Source organism: Ascaphus truei, chromosome 3 (assembly GCF_040206685.1).
Source record: "Ascaphus truei isolate aAscTru1 chromosome 3, aAscTru1.hap1, whole genome shotgun sequence".
Classification (NCBI taxonomy): domain Eukaryota; kingdom Metazoa; phylum Chordata; class Amphibia; order Anura; family Ascaphidae; genus Ascaphus; species Ascaphus truei.
Window position 1 is genome coordinate 353,001,395 of NC_134485.1, and position 17,136 is coordinate 353,018,530.

Genomic DNA, 17,136 nt, shown 5'->3' on the forward strand with positions numbered 1-17,136 from the left:
TTTATTTGTTCAACAAAATCAGATATTAGTATGTTTCTAGTCAGCGCTGCCCTGTATTGCAGTATGTTACTTTGTTTAGAAGTCCATGTGAGCTTTATTTACTCTGATCAAAAGAGGTGCGTCTTTGAGGTTCTTTTGCAATAAAAGAGCAAAATGTGAGAGTTTGTACAAGTGACGCTGGCTCGGTTTATTGGTATATTGTGAATATTTTACATTTTAGGAGTGAGACAATTCCAGTGTCTTAAAAAAAAAAAAAAGTTGCGTAAATATAAGTTCACAAATAAAGAAAGAAACTCCATTATAACACTGTGTGCTTTGTATTGTGTAACACCAGCCTTCGGCTTCGGATATGAACGGGTGATTCACACTGTATGTACGTTTTCGTACCGAAAGTGAAAGAACTTGTCCCCTTCCAATACACATAACTGCGTATAAGGAAGTAGCGGTAGCTGAGGACAAGGCGCTCATACTGCACCCCCAGCCGTGCTCTGCTTTCCGCGGGGCGGACTCTCTGTGCCATGTCTCGTAAGAAGCCCAAGGTCCAGGGCACGTGCGGCTTCTGCCACCAGCGGGAGAACAGCGAGGGTGCCGGGAAGCTGTGTAAGACACGGGACGATAAGATAACCGCGCATTACAACTGCATGGTGAGGCACAGGGCTGTCATATACACTGGGGTTTAGTGGGAGAGGTTGGCCCATACACTGGAGGCCTTACACATTTGTCTTATGCCACCGACAGATGCAAATGTTAAGGGCCCAGATAATAACAAACGTTTTCTCGCAACTTTTTTTTTTTTTTTTCAACCAAGCAAGTGCAAAAAGATAGCAATAGAAGAGCAAAATGAGATTATCTGTTAAATATATCCTGCTATTAACACGTGCAAAGTGCTGGAATAATTGTAATTTGCATGGGACTTGTTGAAAGTGACAGATTATTGCGTGTATCAAGAGATTAATTACTGACTGACCTTTAATGTCAAAAGGTGGTGATAGATTTGAAATCAATATATTCCTTACTCAGGGCGGAGCTGGTGGATGCTGCAGACCAACAAATCAGTACTTTTAATACCGAAAGGGGCTGGGGGGCCGCGGGAGGTAGGCTGAGGGGGGGGGGGGAGACTGGCGGGCTACTTCCCGCTGGAGCATTTCCCCCTCCCCCCGGCCCATGGTTCCCACGGCTGCTGCCCGGGGCAGGAGGCGGGCGCGGGGGGAGCTTGGTTGGTGGGCGAGGGGGGAGCTGGGTTGGTAGGTGTGGGGGGGAGCTGGGTTGGTGGGTGTGGGGGGAGCTGGGTTGGTGGGTGTGGGCTCGCGAAGGTGCTTCCCGTCCGTCCACCGTTGGGAGCAGGGGTGGGAGCAAGCCCACAGGCAGCAGGCCGGACACCCTGCTTCCCTGCGTATGCGTGCTGAGACCTCTGCGTATGCGCACGGGGATCGCCGGCATTTTTTTTTCTCTGACTTTTTTTATGAAAGGGGCCCGGGACGCCAACCTCGGCAGACCCACCCTGTTGGCAACCCAGCTCAAAGTAGCTTCAAAAAAAGTAAGTGGTGCTGTGTATGACTGAAAAAAATTATTTTTTTTAACACGAGGGGAAAAGCTATTTTTACTAGGTTTATATAACATTTATACTTATGTCGCCCCTCACTAATCCCCCCCCCCCCCAGCCTGGCACATAAGTCCTGGTGAGAGCAGGCAGTACTAGGGTTAATAGTTAGTCCTGGTAAGAGCAGGCAGTGCTAGGGTTAATAGTTAGCTGGTGAGATCACGTCCCCTCAGTAGCTAAGTCTGCGTTCAAACAGAATGCGATGCGACGTGCGCTTGCACGTTTGCCAATCTTTCGCTTTGGTGTGTGTGAGTTTTCAAGCTGAAAACGACACCCGGCGGCGAAGTACAGCGTTGACGCTGCTGCACTTGAAGGAGACAAATAAAGTTGTGATTTCAAGCGGCAGCCATGTCACGTGTTCTTCGCCAGCCAATCACAAACACTTCTTTCTTTTTTTTTTATTCAATGACTGAGTAGTCCCGCCTCCAAGTCCGTTCATTCTGTCTGCTGGGCATGAGCACACATCGCCCAGCAGACAGAGGCGGGGTGTGCGAATGTGCAGTAGCCTGTCTGAACTCAGCCTTAGTGTAGCAATTTACTGGCACAAGTCTGGGCTTGTGGAGCTGCAAGCAGAGGGGGAGGGATAGCTTGGTCCCTCCTGCTGTATGTTTAAGTGGGTTCTGCAAAAGGCAGTCAGTTGATCTATCACCTAGGGAAGTGCAGGTGTCTTCCTTCCCTTGGGGTGAGGACCAGGGGCTGCTAAGTGAAGACTGCCTGGGAGCCTCCAGCTCCTGGGATGCACAGTCAAGATCAAGTGAACAAGAAGCAAGCCCTTCCTACTGTAAGTGATATTCGGGCTGAAGCAGTATTCTGGGATGCAGTGTGCTAGAACAGCGGTGCGCAATCTGTGGGGCGCGACCCCCAGGGGGGGCGCGAGACTGCCGACGGGGGGCGCGGGGTTTACAGAGGCCCCGCGCGCTTCCCGAAGGCACTTAAATTAAGTGCCGGGGGAGCTGCAGGGCCTCTGTAAACCATACTTACCCGTGGCTCCGGCGGCTTCCTCCCGGCGTCGCCATGGCAACGCGGCGTCAAAATGACGCTGCGAGGTCATGTGACGTCACGTTGCTATGGCAACGTGACGTCATTACGCCGGAGCGCGGGTAAGTTGGGGTTGGGGGGGGCGCGGGAGCGAGGGGACAGCCGTCAGGGGGGCGCAGGGAAAAAAGTTTGCGCCCCCCTGTGCTAGAAGCTAGGAAGCACAAAGGATTTGTGTTGGAGTAGAGGCCAAAGATTTACCAGAAGTACTTACCTGAATGGGAAGGGGCACTGAGGGAACTTGCCTTAAAGAGAGCATTATACAGGGAACCTGTCTAATGAGGTATTGTGTTCTATATGATAATAATTGATCCTGTGCAAGCCTGGAGCTGTTGTGCCTGGCAATAAAATACCTGTGAGTTTCAAATGATCCTGGCGCCCTATTTCTTATCTTGTCCACCCAACCACCAACTATCCTCCATTACAGCCAAGTCTAAACCTGCCAGAGGGAACCCTGAGATCGCAGGTAACTGACCGAGGAACTAACACTAATCCCATCGGGTGCGGGGCAGAACCCTGTTCACACATGTACACCCTATCATCTGTAGCCGGGGAGGGGGTAGGGGTGCTACACTTACAAAAGGAGAAAGAGGCCCCCTAAAATAGATCCATGTTCTTTAAGTCGAAAGTGGAACTACAGTATAAGTTATATTCTGGGGTTGAATATTAAAAGCTAGTGGTACTACTCAAATTCACACCATGTTCTGTATGACGTACAGAGATACAATTCAAAGTACTTGGTCCTAATTGTAACTCCACGTTCACTTGGGTTATCTATAGATTTGTTTGTTTGGTGTTAATACTTATCTCTATGTGCACCTGACTAGGACTGCGACCCCCTAAAACGTTGTGCTATGTACCATCATCACATCTGTGGCATAGAAAAGTTATTACGCTTAAACTCAAGTAGGCCTAGCACTGATGTTCTTGTGCGACTGATCAAGATTATTCACATTATATGTAGGAGACATGGAGGTACAACCAGGGAGACATATTTGGGGAAAATAAACTGTGGCTTTTAAACAGCCCGTAGCTTTGAACAATACAGTTTTACGGAGGCAACCAAATAAACAAACAAACAGTCAATCCCTTTGTAAGGGCTAACTCACTTTCCCAGTCCCTATCTGCAAGGCTGGGAGGCCTCTTACCAACCAATGACCACAAAGTCCAAAGAGATACCTGTAAGCAGGGGGCTATTTATGTCAGTCTCTAGGTTGTTTCTGTTGGGGGCCACCTTCTGGCGGGTTTCAGGGTCCGGTGTCCCCTGGATGTAGACGGTCGAGCTTCAGGGTGTCTTGCTGGCAGCACAGTCCTTCTGTGCTCAAGACAACTGTTCCTGTGAGTCTCTTGCTGGCAACACAGTCCCCCTCTGCTCAAGAGATCCCCTGAAGTTCTACCTGTATGATAAGCCAGGTGGAGACTGGTTATGTCTGTAGCTGCAATTACGAACTCGGGAGAGGGGAAAGGGAACTCGGGGAGGGGGAGGGAAACCCTCACTACTGCTAGGAAGATAAGTGGTAACGGTGCTACAATCTGGGGTGATAGGCAATGGGTACACAAAGAGAACAGAACCCCAATGGAGAGCACTCAATCACTATATGATCACAGATACAATAGTGGAGATAAGAGTATGAGTATATGTAGGTGAGGAGTGATACAAATTTAAAATAACTATTGGGAGTAATACTCAAATAAAAAAAATAGGAAAGGACGCTATAGGTCCACAAATATGAGACTCAATGATGAGCCAAAAAAGCAGCGAAATATTAAAATCTAGCCGGATACAGAGCATGACATACGTGCTGCCCTCCTAAGAAAGGTGTAAATCCCAGTTATTACTGAGTGTAAGGTACAGCTATGTATATCTCCTGCTTGCAGATGGAGGTAAAGATAGTCAGGTCACTAGTAAAAGCTGTAAGCTCAGTTGGTGCTGGTAGTAGCTCCCTCATGCACAGTGGTCACTGGTAGTAGGCCAGCCCATACAAGTGTGTGGCTAAATGTGTGATATGGTGGGCCAAGCAGTGTACCCAGGACACCTAGTGTGAATGACACTGTGTCTATATATACACAAATAGTGGTCTGGATTCAGGTTCAGTCTAAGTATGACTGATCCGAAATCTCTATTTGACCAAAAGCCAATGCCTTGTGCATAGTTACAAAGCACATATTATATATAGGCACTGATGCGCCTTACTTTATTACTAAACTTGTCACCAAGTATGTTACAGCCTAATACCCAAAAGAAGAATAGGTTATCTTTATTTCCCAAGTTATTGGATTCATTCAAATGCGGTCATTGCAAGATATGTCCCAAACATGAGCAAATCAACACATTTTACCAACCGTGATGAAACCCGTAGATTCAAGATAAAATCTTTTATGTCTTGTCAGACAAATTTTGTGGTTTACTTGTTGAAATGCGGATGCAGCAAACAATACGTTGGCCTAACTAGCAGAGTCCTTAAGATTCGCATTTTAGAGCATCTAAGGCTTATACGTAACCATGATATGCTGCATCCGGTATCTTCACACTTTAACACCTGTCCATTGGGTTCAGTGGGTTCTTTGCAATGTTTAGCCATTGAGCACATTCCTTTACCTCCTCGCGGAGGAGATCGGATTAAAATCTTGCATCAGCGAGAGGCTCATTGGATTTTTGCATTGAACACCCTACAACCCAATGGACTTAATGTAGAATACGATCTACGATGTTTCTTATAATATGAGATATATTTCTTTGTCTATAGGTTTATTGGAATCTGCTTTGTCTTTGCATATTTTAAATTAGGATTATTTAGTTCACTTTATTATAGATGTTTTGTTATTTATCCTCCGCGTCTGTTCTTTTCCTTTTCTTTTCCCTCCTCCATGTTCCCCCCTCCCTCCCCCCTTCTTTTCTTGCTGTCTCCCGAGAATTACATCATGACTTAAGTTACCAGCCCTAATTTAGCCTTAATATATGACTACTAATGTGAAAAGTATCTTGTTATGCTTTTACTTAGTTTAATGGGTTTGAGGCTGTATTTTGTTAATGAAATATTAATATCAGGGGCGCAGTTTACTTTGAAATGTTGCAATCAGATTTTAAGATACCCTTTGTGTCATTGCCTTGTGACAAGATGAGCCAAATATAGAAATGATTAATATACTACAATATGTAGGCTCCTGTATGAAATATATGCACCTTATACATATGTTTATGACTATGCTGTTGCACTATGGGCAATTTTTCCATGAAGGGGTTAACAGTTTTACCCGTTTTCGCAGGCTTTTTTATGATATATTCTCAGGCTCATACCACGTCTCCCCACTCCGAGACGAAGCCCTATACTAGAGGGTGAAACGCGTAGAGGGGGAGATCGTGGTGTAGCCCTAGTGTGTTTTGTGCGAATAAAGTTTTGTTGAATTCATCCGGGAGCTGTTTGGAGTTTGTCATGCGCAGTGGCGCTGGAGCCCTTCCATTTTTAGTAAAACTACACTGCACTGAAGAAAGCCACAATGTCAGAGTTGGACTGGGAGGACTGCGACAGATGTGATCCACATAAGGGACTGATGCTGTGACCAGATTCTACCCCACCACTGATGAAAGACAAGAAAAAAAAAACCCTGGGAATTTAAAATGGCCGCCCAGCTGAAGTCAAATACAGACTCTGCAAGAATGGGGAAGAAAATGTGTTCCTGGTGTAAAGAGCCCGGCCACACGGAGCAGTGTCCCTTCAGGCCTTATGCAGACGGTGAGGATGGCCCCTACGTGGCCCCAGAAAAGGGCAGCAGCCAGAGGACTATTTTTTTCAATGAGCCAAGGAACTGCAGCAAACAGTGCGCTGTGGAACCAAGAAAGGTACAGAAGTTTTACTTAGCAAGTGCACATCCAGTATCACGGATGAGAAAGAATGCGTGCACAGTACTGCTGATGTTGTAAAACACCAAAGTTAAGAAGAAGAAAAAGTCTACAGAGACGCCTGTGAGAGCTACGAACTCTACAAGCAAAGTCTGCCCACCTTTGGACTACCGCAATTTCGGGTTCTAGCGAATACAGTGACAACAGCGGTAGTAGCGCCTCCTAAGGTCAGGAAGAAAAATACACCTGATAGCCCCAAAATGGAGGACACGGTGTGGCGTTCTTGTAATGAACCCTACCCCACGGAAGAGTGGTCCTTCCGGTCTGATAAGGAGGAAGACATCTCTTATGGGGAACCCGAACCGAGTCACACCCACAAAACACCCCGAGAATGGTGGGGGTGTCTGCACTCGGTACGTGCCGAAAAGACCGCTATCTATGATGACGAATGTGATCGGCAGGAGCAAGAGCGGGGGCAGCAGATCTCTGAATATTTACGCCACTTAACGCAACTGCAAGGAAAACATGGTGGATACAGTGAAGCTGCTGAAGTTTAAAATAAAGACAGAGACCCCAGTATCCCTGATGGGATGGAATCGTCCAAAACAAAAAGGTGGAAAAAGAAAAGTGGGTCTTCATTTACCGTTGAAGGAACAGTCATGTCTACAGATCCTGCAGACAAAAAGGGGGTCCGAGATGCCCTGCAGCCTAGAGAAAATGGAGAATTCATCCCGCGGATGACAGAATATCCAGAGGGCCAAAGGCAGAAGTTATGTACCCCAGAGAAGAGTCTGCCTGGTGCTAATAGTGAGAACCGCTCAACTAACCATACCAGGGAAGCGGAGCCGGAACCAATGAGTGACGATCCCTTGACCAGCCCTGAAGATACCCTGAAAATTGCCAGGCATGACTGATCTGCTCTGGGAACAATTGAAACTTGAGAGAGAAGATAATGCTGAGCTACAGAAGACTGTTCTCGCAATGTACTCTGAATCTGGGACCAAATTGGAGGATCTAAGGACAGATCTAGATACAGCAAACGCTACTATTACCACCATGGATGACAAGCAGAGTCAATCTGATAGAATGATTGCTAATCTGAAGCAGAAGTATGAGGAGGCACTGAAGGCGATTAGTCTTTCAGCAAGAGGTTCGCAAGTGCCATAGAGAGGTGGAAGTCTCTCAGAATGAGGTTCACACTCTCCACATAGAACTGAATGCCTCACACCAGGAGGTCAACAGTGTCCGGACAGAGGTGGACATATCCCAGAAGGAGTTGCCGCACAGAACTGGAAGTCTCTAAAAAGGAACTTCAGTCTCACTGAGGAGCTGGACATCTCTCAAAAAACTATCCTCAGTCTTAATATGGATCTCAAAGTATCTCAGAAGGAGCTTCAAACCCTCAACCCTAGAGATTGAAGTCTCTCGCCAGGAGACCAGGAGTCTCAATGCAGAAGTGCATAAATGGAAGGAGGACTACAAGGAGGCCCTGAATAATACAGAGACTGCAAAAAGAGAAAATATAAGACTGAAAGAAGAAAATTCTGATTTGACAGACCACATCAATGAAAAGCTGCACGAGCTTGAAGAAAAAAACTTTTGGAAGATGAAACTTTGAAGCAGAGAACCGACTGCAGAACCAACTGCAGGGTCTGCGTATGCACCTCCAGAATGCTGAGGAGAAGCAGCAAACTGCAGGAAGAAAATCTGCAGGCTGCTAAAAAAGTACAAGTGCTGCAGGAACGTCTGATTACCCAATGTGTCTCCGCAAAGCAGCATGAGAAACTTAAGGCTACCCTGACCATCACCAAAGCATCGCTAGAGGCCAAGCTTAGAGGCCAGGTGACTCGGTACAAGAGGGAGCAGAAGAAGGTCCAGAAACTGAGACAAGTAGCTGCGGCCCGAGCAAAGAAATTCACAGTGCTCCACAATATAATGAAGGGGACGTGGAAACAAGCTCAGAGAAAGCACCATGCAGAGATGAATACCCTGAGAGGAGAATTGCGTGATGCACTCAAGAAACAGGGATCTCTCGCGGATGAGATTACAGTACTACAAGAAAAGGTATTGACCCTGCCCAAGCGTCAGTAACCTACAGCAACTAAAACCCATGAAGACAAGGGTACAGTGAGAGCTGGGAACATTGCTCATCTGAAAAACAAGGTTGCAAAGTTTGCACCACCTAAACGAGCACTAGCTAAACCTTCAGCCACCCAACAGGCAACAAAAAAAGGTATACGTGCAGAATCAAAACCAGAAGAATCCTTAGCTGATGAAACTAAAAAGATAGGACGTTCTCTGGAAGTGGATGTGAAATTGCAACTCAATTCCAAAGTAGCTGAACTAGTAACTCCATTGAGCGGAAAAAGTGCAGAAAGACAGCTTCAAGAGCGGAAAACCGAAAAGGCTATTCTTAAACGCTCTGCAACTGTCGCCATACAGTCTGCCTTCAAAAAGTGGAGCGCCCGACGCAAGGGAAATCTCATGACCACGCACTCAGTAAAAAGACTATACTTGGAAAAAGTCCTCCTCGAGCGACTGAGGAGTGCTGATCTCACGCACCTTCGGGAGGAGACATGAATAAACTGGAGAAAGGGCTCCAATCTCAGTGGGACTGAGGGTTCTCTTCCTCCATACACTCATTCGAGTCACAGAGATCTCGAATAAACGTGGAAGGATGGGCTTCGGCCATGGTAAGCCCGAGCTTCCCACAAACAGGGGAGGTATGTAACAGGAACTTAACCCTGTTAAGAAACGTGCCTCTAATCCAGCAGTGTGCTGGTTAATTGCACACCTGCAATCAACCAACCCCACCTGCCTAATCAGAGCTCTGTCAGAAAAAGCCTGCTTTGAGACTCTGAGACACAGGAAGAGGATTCCTTAGTCTCACAATTGGGGCTGACCCAGGAAGGACAGATGTCTTGAGCTGCAAAGAGACTGCAGGCTGACAGCAAGACAAAGGGGGACAATATTTCTAAACCTAGATCTGGGTATTTCTATAGCACACAAGGCTGCGGACCCAGGAGAGCAGAGAAGCCTTCCCCTTCAGCTACAGAAACAGATAAGACTTTCTTATGGGCCTGTTGTGTGTCTGTATAAATGTATATATATTTGGGGCTGGTAATTAGCTTAGCTAACCACCCAGTTAGAGAGGGCTGGACTACATGTGTAGATATTCTCCAAAGGGGTGTAGGTTTTTTTTTGCTTAATTTGAAGAATTTTGCTGTGTTAAATGGATAGGCGCAATAAAACCTAATTTAAGTTTCACTTTACACGGTCTCCATTGCGTACTTCTGAACACGTCTCTTACACTCCCCTACCTATCCAGATAGCTACCTCCACTCCAAGGTTTTTAGATCTCACATTGTTATTGATGCTTTTTTTTATGATGAAATGAAAGTTTATTTTAACATAGGGCGGTTCCCTATCCCAGAGGTCTACCTCCACTATTCTTATGACTTATCAGGAAGGCCCTATGAGGGAATATCAGTATCCCTGGATGAACATATATCACTATAAAGGATTCAATGACTGCAAGTTACTAGGGGTTCCTTTTGGTTGACTCATTCTCTGGATCAATGTTGTCTACAGGCATACCCCGCATTAATGTACGCAATGGGTCCAGAGCATGTATGTAAAGCGAAAATGTACTTAAAGTGAAGCACTAACTTATTTCCACTTATCGATGCATGTACTGTACTGCAATCGTCATATACGTGCATAACTGATGGAAATAATGCATTTGTAACAGGCTCTATAGTATCCCCGCTTGCGCACAGCTTCAGTACAGGTAGGGAGCCGGTATTGCTGTTCAGGACGTGCTGACAGGCGCATGCGCGAGCTGCCGTTTGCCTATTGGACGATATGTCCTTACTCGCGAGTGTACTTAAAGTGGGTGTCCTTAAAGCGGGGTATGCCTGTATATGCATCTTCTATCTCCTAGATGTACCCTGATAATCATTTACTATATCTAAATGTTGTATGTCTTTATGTAGCGCCAAAAGTGTACTCAGCGCTTCACAAAGAATACAGTACAGAGAACTATAATAATACATTAAGCGCAGCAAAGTCAGACAATAGGAAGGGAAATCCCTGTCTAAGTGAGGCTGAGCGGTAGCTTCACTGTTGGATAATAAAAATTTCGTTCTGGGACATTTTGTCCTTTTTTGTTTTTTATCTTCTGGTTCCCCATAAATTACTTCATATCTTCTATACCTTGGTGTTTCAATGATATTTCTCTGTATATACATATATATATATTAGAAAGGATGTTTTTTTCTATCATACAAATCTGATTTTAGTGCCTGGAAAAATGAGGCTCAAAGTATATTTTCAACCAATGCGACCCCGATTGAAAATATCCAGGGTGCGGACATTAGAAATTACTTCCTTGCCCTTGGTAGGGCATATAGACAACTAACCAGGATCTGGTGGGAGGTTGCAAGTCTCAAACACGACATCAAATTCGAGCTAGTTTCGAAGTGCCTTAGGGCCAACATCCCACTGTCGTTGTTTGCAAATGCTCGAAGATAAGAGCAAACACGGGTCGTAGATAATGAGAGTTTATTGTAATATACTGAATGATCATACAGGAGTGTCACTAAGAGACTCTGCAAGGGAAGGGCCTATGCAGCCTTTTTATACACATATGAGTTTCTTTGTCTAAAATAAGTTGCTAGGTAGAATACAATATCTCCTCCCTATTATAAAACAAGCATTATAAAAGGTCACTAAAAGAAGTAAAAACTGGGTTAAAAAATATTTAATACAATGAACAAGAACTCTTAGGATACATTTTTTATCTCTAAGTCTGTATAACTGTAGATTACGTGCTTCTCCCTCATTTCTGAGCATTGAGCCATAGGCCGCTTTGGCCCTGAGTCCTGGTAGCAAAACCGATACATACAGATACTTTCTCACATGAAATGATTGCAGGAAAACAGCATGAGACACAAGACAATACAATACAGAAAAAATGGAGACGAAATGGATTCTGCACACAACCAACAACCTCATCTCCAGAGACCCCCGCAGTCCATTTCATCCATATGTCATCCATTTCTACTTTATGTTAATTTCAACAATATTAGATTAACACCACCATCCCACCAAATCCTGGATGAAACTTTCTTTAAATCATGGGAGAATGCCCTGCTCCAATGCTCTTAAAATCTGACGAGATTACGTATTCATTTCGTAACTGGGAAACTCGAAACCACTAATGAGGAAATTGACAAACTATTGACAGACATTGATAAATGGAATGAACACCCTGACTTTGATTGACTAGAAAAGAAACGCAAATTGAATATGGAAAGACTGACAACTGAAATTAAAGAGAGAAGACAAAAAAAGTTTATTTGTGACTCTCTTAACTTCAAAGAAGAAGGGAAGGTATTCCGCTTCAAAACCAAATATCCTAGACAGAAACAAAATATGATGGTCCATGACTCCTCTATGGACTGGGAACAATCTGCAAGTGGCAACGACCAAGAGCCACCCCGCAATAGATCTGTAACGCCTGTATGCCCGCAGACCTGGCCAGTCCCCAGTACTGAGGTGGGAAGGATTTTACCACGCAAACACACAGCAGTGAGGGCGTGCCCGGAGTGTGGTAGTGCGTTGCCGGGCCTGTAGAAAAAGGGTTAAGGTATACTTGCAACGCCTTGGGTTTTAGAGTTCGGATAGGGATGTCCGTGTGCCAGAGTCCAGGGGCAATAGAGAGCAGGATAGTGATATCCGTAGGCCAGAGTCCAGGGGTAACAGAAGACAGCGAAGTCGTATCCGAAAGCAGGGTCCAGGGACAGGAGAGAGCAGGGTTAACCAGTACAAAGCAGAGTTCCAGCCAGGGAGATCCAAAGGTAAGCAGGGAACAGGGACAAACGCTGGAAGAGACAGGAGAGCCAAGCATAGGACTGCACACACGGGTCACAAGAAGCTATGCAGAGCAACGAGGAAATGACACACAGTGGTTATAAAGGAGGGAACACCAATGGGAGAGAGAGGAGGAGCAGAGGGTAAAGTGAGAGGAAGCAGGGATAGGTGAGAAGGAGAGAGGGAGGAGACAGGTAAATCGGAGAGGGCAATGGCTTGTACAGCATGGGGGGCGGAGCCAGAGGTTTGGGAAAGCCTACAAGAGGAACATGTGCACACGCCCTCTGTAAGGTTAGGGTGCGTGTGCACAGGCTGCGTGAGGAGACGTGCGGAATGCCGTGCTGCGGGGGCGCCCGCTGAGGAAGGAGAGGGAACCGGAGGAGTGACTGCAGGAGGTACTGTGACCGGAGGGGAGACAGAGGTGCACCGCGAGCACTGAGTGCCGCGGAGGGGATCGGGAGCCTGGGGACATGCGCATACCTTGCGGGGGATGCGCGCGGCAATTGGGAGCGTGTCAGGGCATGCCGCAGAGGGACAGATGCGGGAGGAGGAAGGGAGAGGATAACGAGGAGGCAAGGGAGAAAGGTCAGAGGCAGAGGAGACAGCGGTGACGGGGACACATGAAGGTGCAGGAATCCCCTGAACCGTCACAGTATCCCCCCCTTGAGGATAGATCTCCGAGCGATCCTGCCATGGCTTCTGGGGAAATCTCTAATGGAATTGCCAGAGGAGTTTGGGAGCATGAATGTGACGGGAAGGAATCCATGAACGCTCCTCTGGGCCATACCCCTTCCAATGAACGAGGAATTGTAGGTTATTTCTGGACCAACGGGAGTCAATTATAGAATGAACTTCATATTCCTGCTGTCCGTGAATGGCCACCGGGTTGGGTTTCCGGGAGCGATCCGGGAAGTGGGAGCTCTGAATAAATGGTTTGAGTTAGGACACATGAAATACAGAAGGAATCCTCATGTGGGAGGAAGTGCCAAACGGTATGCGACCGGATTAATCTCTAAAATCTTGAAGGGACCCAAGAATCTCGAGGTCAACTTCGGAGACTGGGTCTTGAGCCTTATATTTTTTGAGGACAACCAGACTCTGTCTCCGGGTTTGAATGAAGGGCCCGGTTGACGACGTCGATCTGCCTTTGTTTTTTGTCTTGAGACGGCAGTTTGTAGAGTCTTAAGAATCTTCCTCCAGGAGTTCTGGAGAGTAGCAACATGAGAGTCCGCTGCGGGAACACCAGAAGGGAGGGAGGAGAGGGGAAGGCTGCTATTGTGGAATCCGAAATTGATGAAGAAAGGGGACTCTTGTGTAGATTCATTTTTAAGAGAGTTGATAGCAAATTCGGCCCACGGTAATAGATCCACCCGGTTGTCCTGAGATTCGGAGACGAAACATCTGAGATACTGTTCCAAGGTCTGATTCATTCTCTCTGTCTGACCATTGGTCTGAGGATGATATGCCGAAGAAAAAAGAAGGGAAATCCCAAGTCTCTGAGAAAACGCACGCCAGAATTTAGAGATGAATTGAGAGCCTTTGTCAGAAACAATCGAAACAGGAACACCGTGCAATCTGAAAATTTCCTTAGAAAAAATATGCGCCAAAGAAGCAGAATTAGGGAGGCCCCTGAGGGGAATAAAGTGTGAATGCTTAGAAAATCTGTCTACAACAACAAGAATGGTATTCATTCCTTTAGAATTGGGAAGCTCGACAATGAAGTCCATAGAGATGTGCTTCCATGGTTGCTCCGGAATGGGAAGAGGCATGAGAAGGCCAGAAGGTTTGTGATGAGCAGATTTACTCTGGGCACATACCGGACAAGCACTGGTGAAATAAAAAATGTCCTTGTTCACCTTAGGCCACCAAAAGGTCAGTTTTATAAGATCCGCTGTCCTCTTGAAGCCTGGATGACTGGCCGATCTTGAAGAATGTCCCCAATGTAAAATTTTGTGGTGAAAACGTGGAGCTGCGTATAAGCGTCCCTCTGGTACCCCGAGTCTCCTGGGTATGTGAACCTGGGCCTTGTTGATTTAATCTAAAATATCAAAATTATTGGCAGAGATTATGCACTTGGCGGGAAGGATAGGTTCAGTGGACTCGTTGGTTCGTTCTCCGTGGCGAACTGGCGAGAGAGAGCATCTGCTTTGATATTTTTGGTACCAGGAATATAAGAAATGGTATAGTTGAAACGGGGGGAAAAAAGAGACCAACGAGCCTGACGAGATCCTAATCGTCGAGCCCCCTCGATATACAGTACATTTTTGTGATCGGTGAGGATGGCAATAGGCTCCTTAGTACCTTCGAGAAGATGCCTCCACTCCTGAAGAGCCAATTTCATGGCCAATAGCTCCCGATTCCCAACATCATAATTTCTCTCGGCAGACGAGAATTTCCGAGAAAATAAACCACAGGGGTGGAGTTTCTCTTGGGGAGAGGATCTCTGAGAGAGTACTGCACTGGCTCCCACATCCGAGGCGTCCACTTCTAACGTGAAGGGAAGTGAAGTGTCAGGATGTCGTAGGATGGGTGCGGAAACAAAGGCCTTTTTGAGAAACTCGAAGGCGTCAATGGCTCCGGGAGGCCAAGTCGTGGGGTCGGCACCTTTTTTAGTCAAGGCGGTGATGGGTAGCGCAATGGAGGAAAAGTTTTGGATGAATTTCCGGTAATTGGCAAAGCCAAGAAAGAGCTGCACGGCCTTGAGAGTTTGGCAGTGGCCAGTCGAGAACAGGTCTTCAATTTCTCTGGGTCCATAGAAAAACCTTAATTAGAGATAATATAGCCTAGGAAGGCAATAGACGTCTGGTGGAACAAACACTTCTCCATCTTGGCGTATAGGCGATTAGCACGGAGCCTAGAAAGTACCAACTTGGTATGGCGAATGTGCTCCTCTAAATCCTTAGAAAAAATGAGAATGTCATCCAAATATAGGATAACAAATGTTCCCAATACATCTCGGAAGATATCGTTCATGAACTCTTGGAAAACGGTAGGAGCATTGCAAAGCCCGAAGGGCATCACTAAATACTCATATTGTCCAGATCGCGCATTAAACGCGGTTTTCCATTCATCCCCTTCCCTTATACGAATGAGATTATAAGCCCCTCTTAAATAGAGTTTGGAGAAGATAGAGGCTCCTTGAAGACGATCGAAAAGTTCAGAAATTAGGGGAAGAGGATATCGATTTTTTACCGTGATTTTTTTGAGTCCGCGATAATCGATACAGGGTCTTAGGGATCCATCTTTCTTCTACACGAAGAAGAAGCCTGCCCCAGCGGGGGAGGTAGTGTTGCGGATGAATCCTTTCTCCAAATTTTCTTGGATGTAAGACGTCATAGCCTCAGTTTCAGGAACGGATAAAGGATATGATTTCGACTTCGGGAGGACGGTACCTGGAATTAAAACAATAGGACAATCGTAGGGATGATGGGGAGGCAGTTCTTCAGCTTGTACTTTCTTGAACACATCCAGGAACTCGTGATACACTGTCGGGAGAATCGACAGGTTGGCAGGAACGGAATCCAAACCGACGCGCACAGCAGCAGGAGGAGAAGTGGAAACTGGCTCAGATACGGAAGGCTATTGGATAGGTAAGATGCCGGTCCAATCTAGGCGTGGATTGTGGAGTTGCAGCCAAGGCAATCCTAGGATAACCTGAACGGTAGGAGAATGGAAGATATAAAAAACTATTACCTCTTTATGACCGTCCGCCAAGGTCAAAGTAAGAGGAATGGACTCCCAGATGATGAAGGCTGGCTGGAGCGGATGTCCATCGATAGCTTCAAGACCAATGGGTGCTTTTCTCTTGACCAGAGGAATTCGATTCTCAGAGGCGAAGGTATGATCCAAGAAGTTACCGCCAGATCCGGAGTCAATGAAAGCTTTTACTTCTAATAGAAGGTCAGGACCCGCCAGCGTTACCGGAAGCATGAATTTCTTTGGGAGATCTTTAGAGAGAGAGGGCCAAGAAGAGATAGTACCCTGTAAAAGTCCCTCTACCTTTACTGGGTGTTCCCGTTTCCCGGCTTCAGGGGACAGTTAGGGAGACGATGTTCTGGGAAACCACAATAGAAACAAAGTCCCTTCTGACGACGTCGCATTCTTTCCGCAGCCCGAGGTTGTTGGCTACCAATTTGCATCGGTTCTGGGGCGTCCAACGCCAGGAAAAGCGAAGGGGAAGACCTGTGGGAGACAATCGAGGAAGAAAGAGAATGGGAACAGTGTCGATCATGACGTCGTTCCTGGGTACGTTGATCCATACGTATGCTGAGAGTGATCAGTTCCTCCAGAGAGGACGGCCGGGCGTGAGTTGCGAGATCATCTTTCAAGGTGTCAGACAGACCGTGCCAGTGTGCGGCGGCAAGTGCCTCGTCGTTCCATTGAGTCTCCGCGGCGAGGGTGCGAAACTCTATCGCTTACTTGGCAGCAGTTCTTCGAGCCTGTGAGATATGCAATAGAGAAAAAGCGGCCGTCTCCCGGCGTGTGGGAGTGTCAAACACTTGTTGAAATTCACGTCTAAATTTAGGGTAATCCTGGGTTAATTCAGATTTGTGCTCCCAGATGGGAGAAGCCCAAGCGAGGGCATCGCCGGTGAGTAAGCCATAAATGTAAGCCACTTTGGAACGGCCGGTAGGAAACAGAGAGGGAGACATTTCAAATTGAACCTCGCATTGGTTTAGGAATCCGTGGCAGGCGAGAGGGTTCCCATCATACCGGTTGGGAGGTGGTATACGTGGCCCAGGATTACTGTAAGTCACAGTGACAGGAGGTGACGGAACCAGTGGGG

At 46.6% G+C, this 17,136-nt stretch overlaps 1 protein-coding gene across 3 annotated transcripts in view; it reads left to right on the forward strand.

Annotated features, from left to right (window-relative positions):
* The first annotated feature begins 408 nt into the window (after positions 1 to 408).
* PHF11 (PHD finger protein 11) overlaps positions 409 to 17,136 on the forward strand; it is a 175,048-nt gene continuing 158,320 nt past the window's right edge. For 2 of the 3 annotated variants that reach the window (XM_075591937.1, XM_075591938.1), the window contains exon 1: positions 409 to 644. In XM_075591937.1, the coding sequence (XP_075448052.1) occupies positions 519 to 644 (126 nt within the window). In that variant the 5' untranslated portion in view covers positions 409 to 518. The remainder of the gene's footprint in view (positions 645 to 17,136) is intronic. The other variant, XM_075591939.1, reaches the window with a different exon arrangement.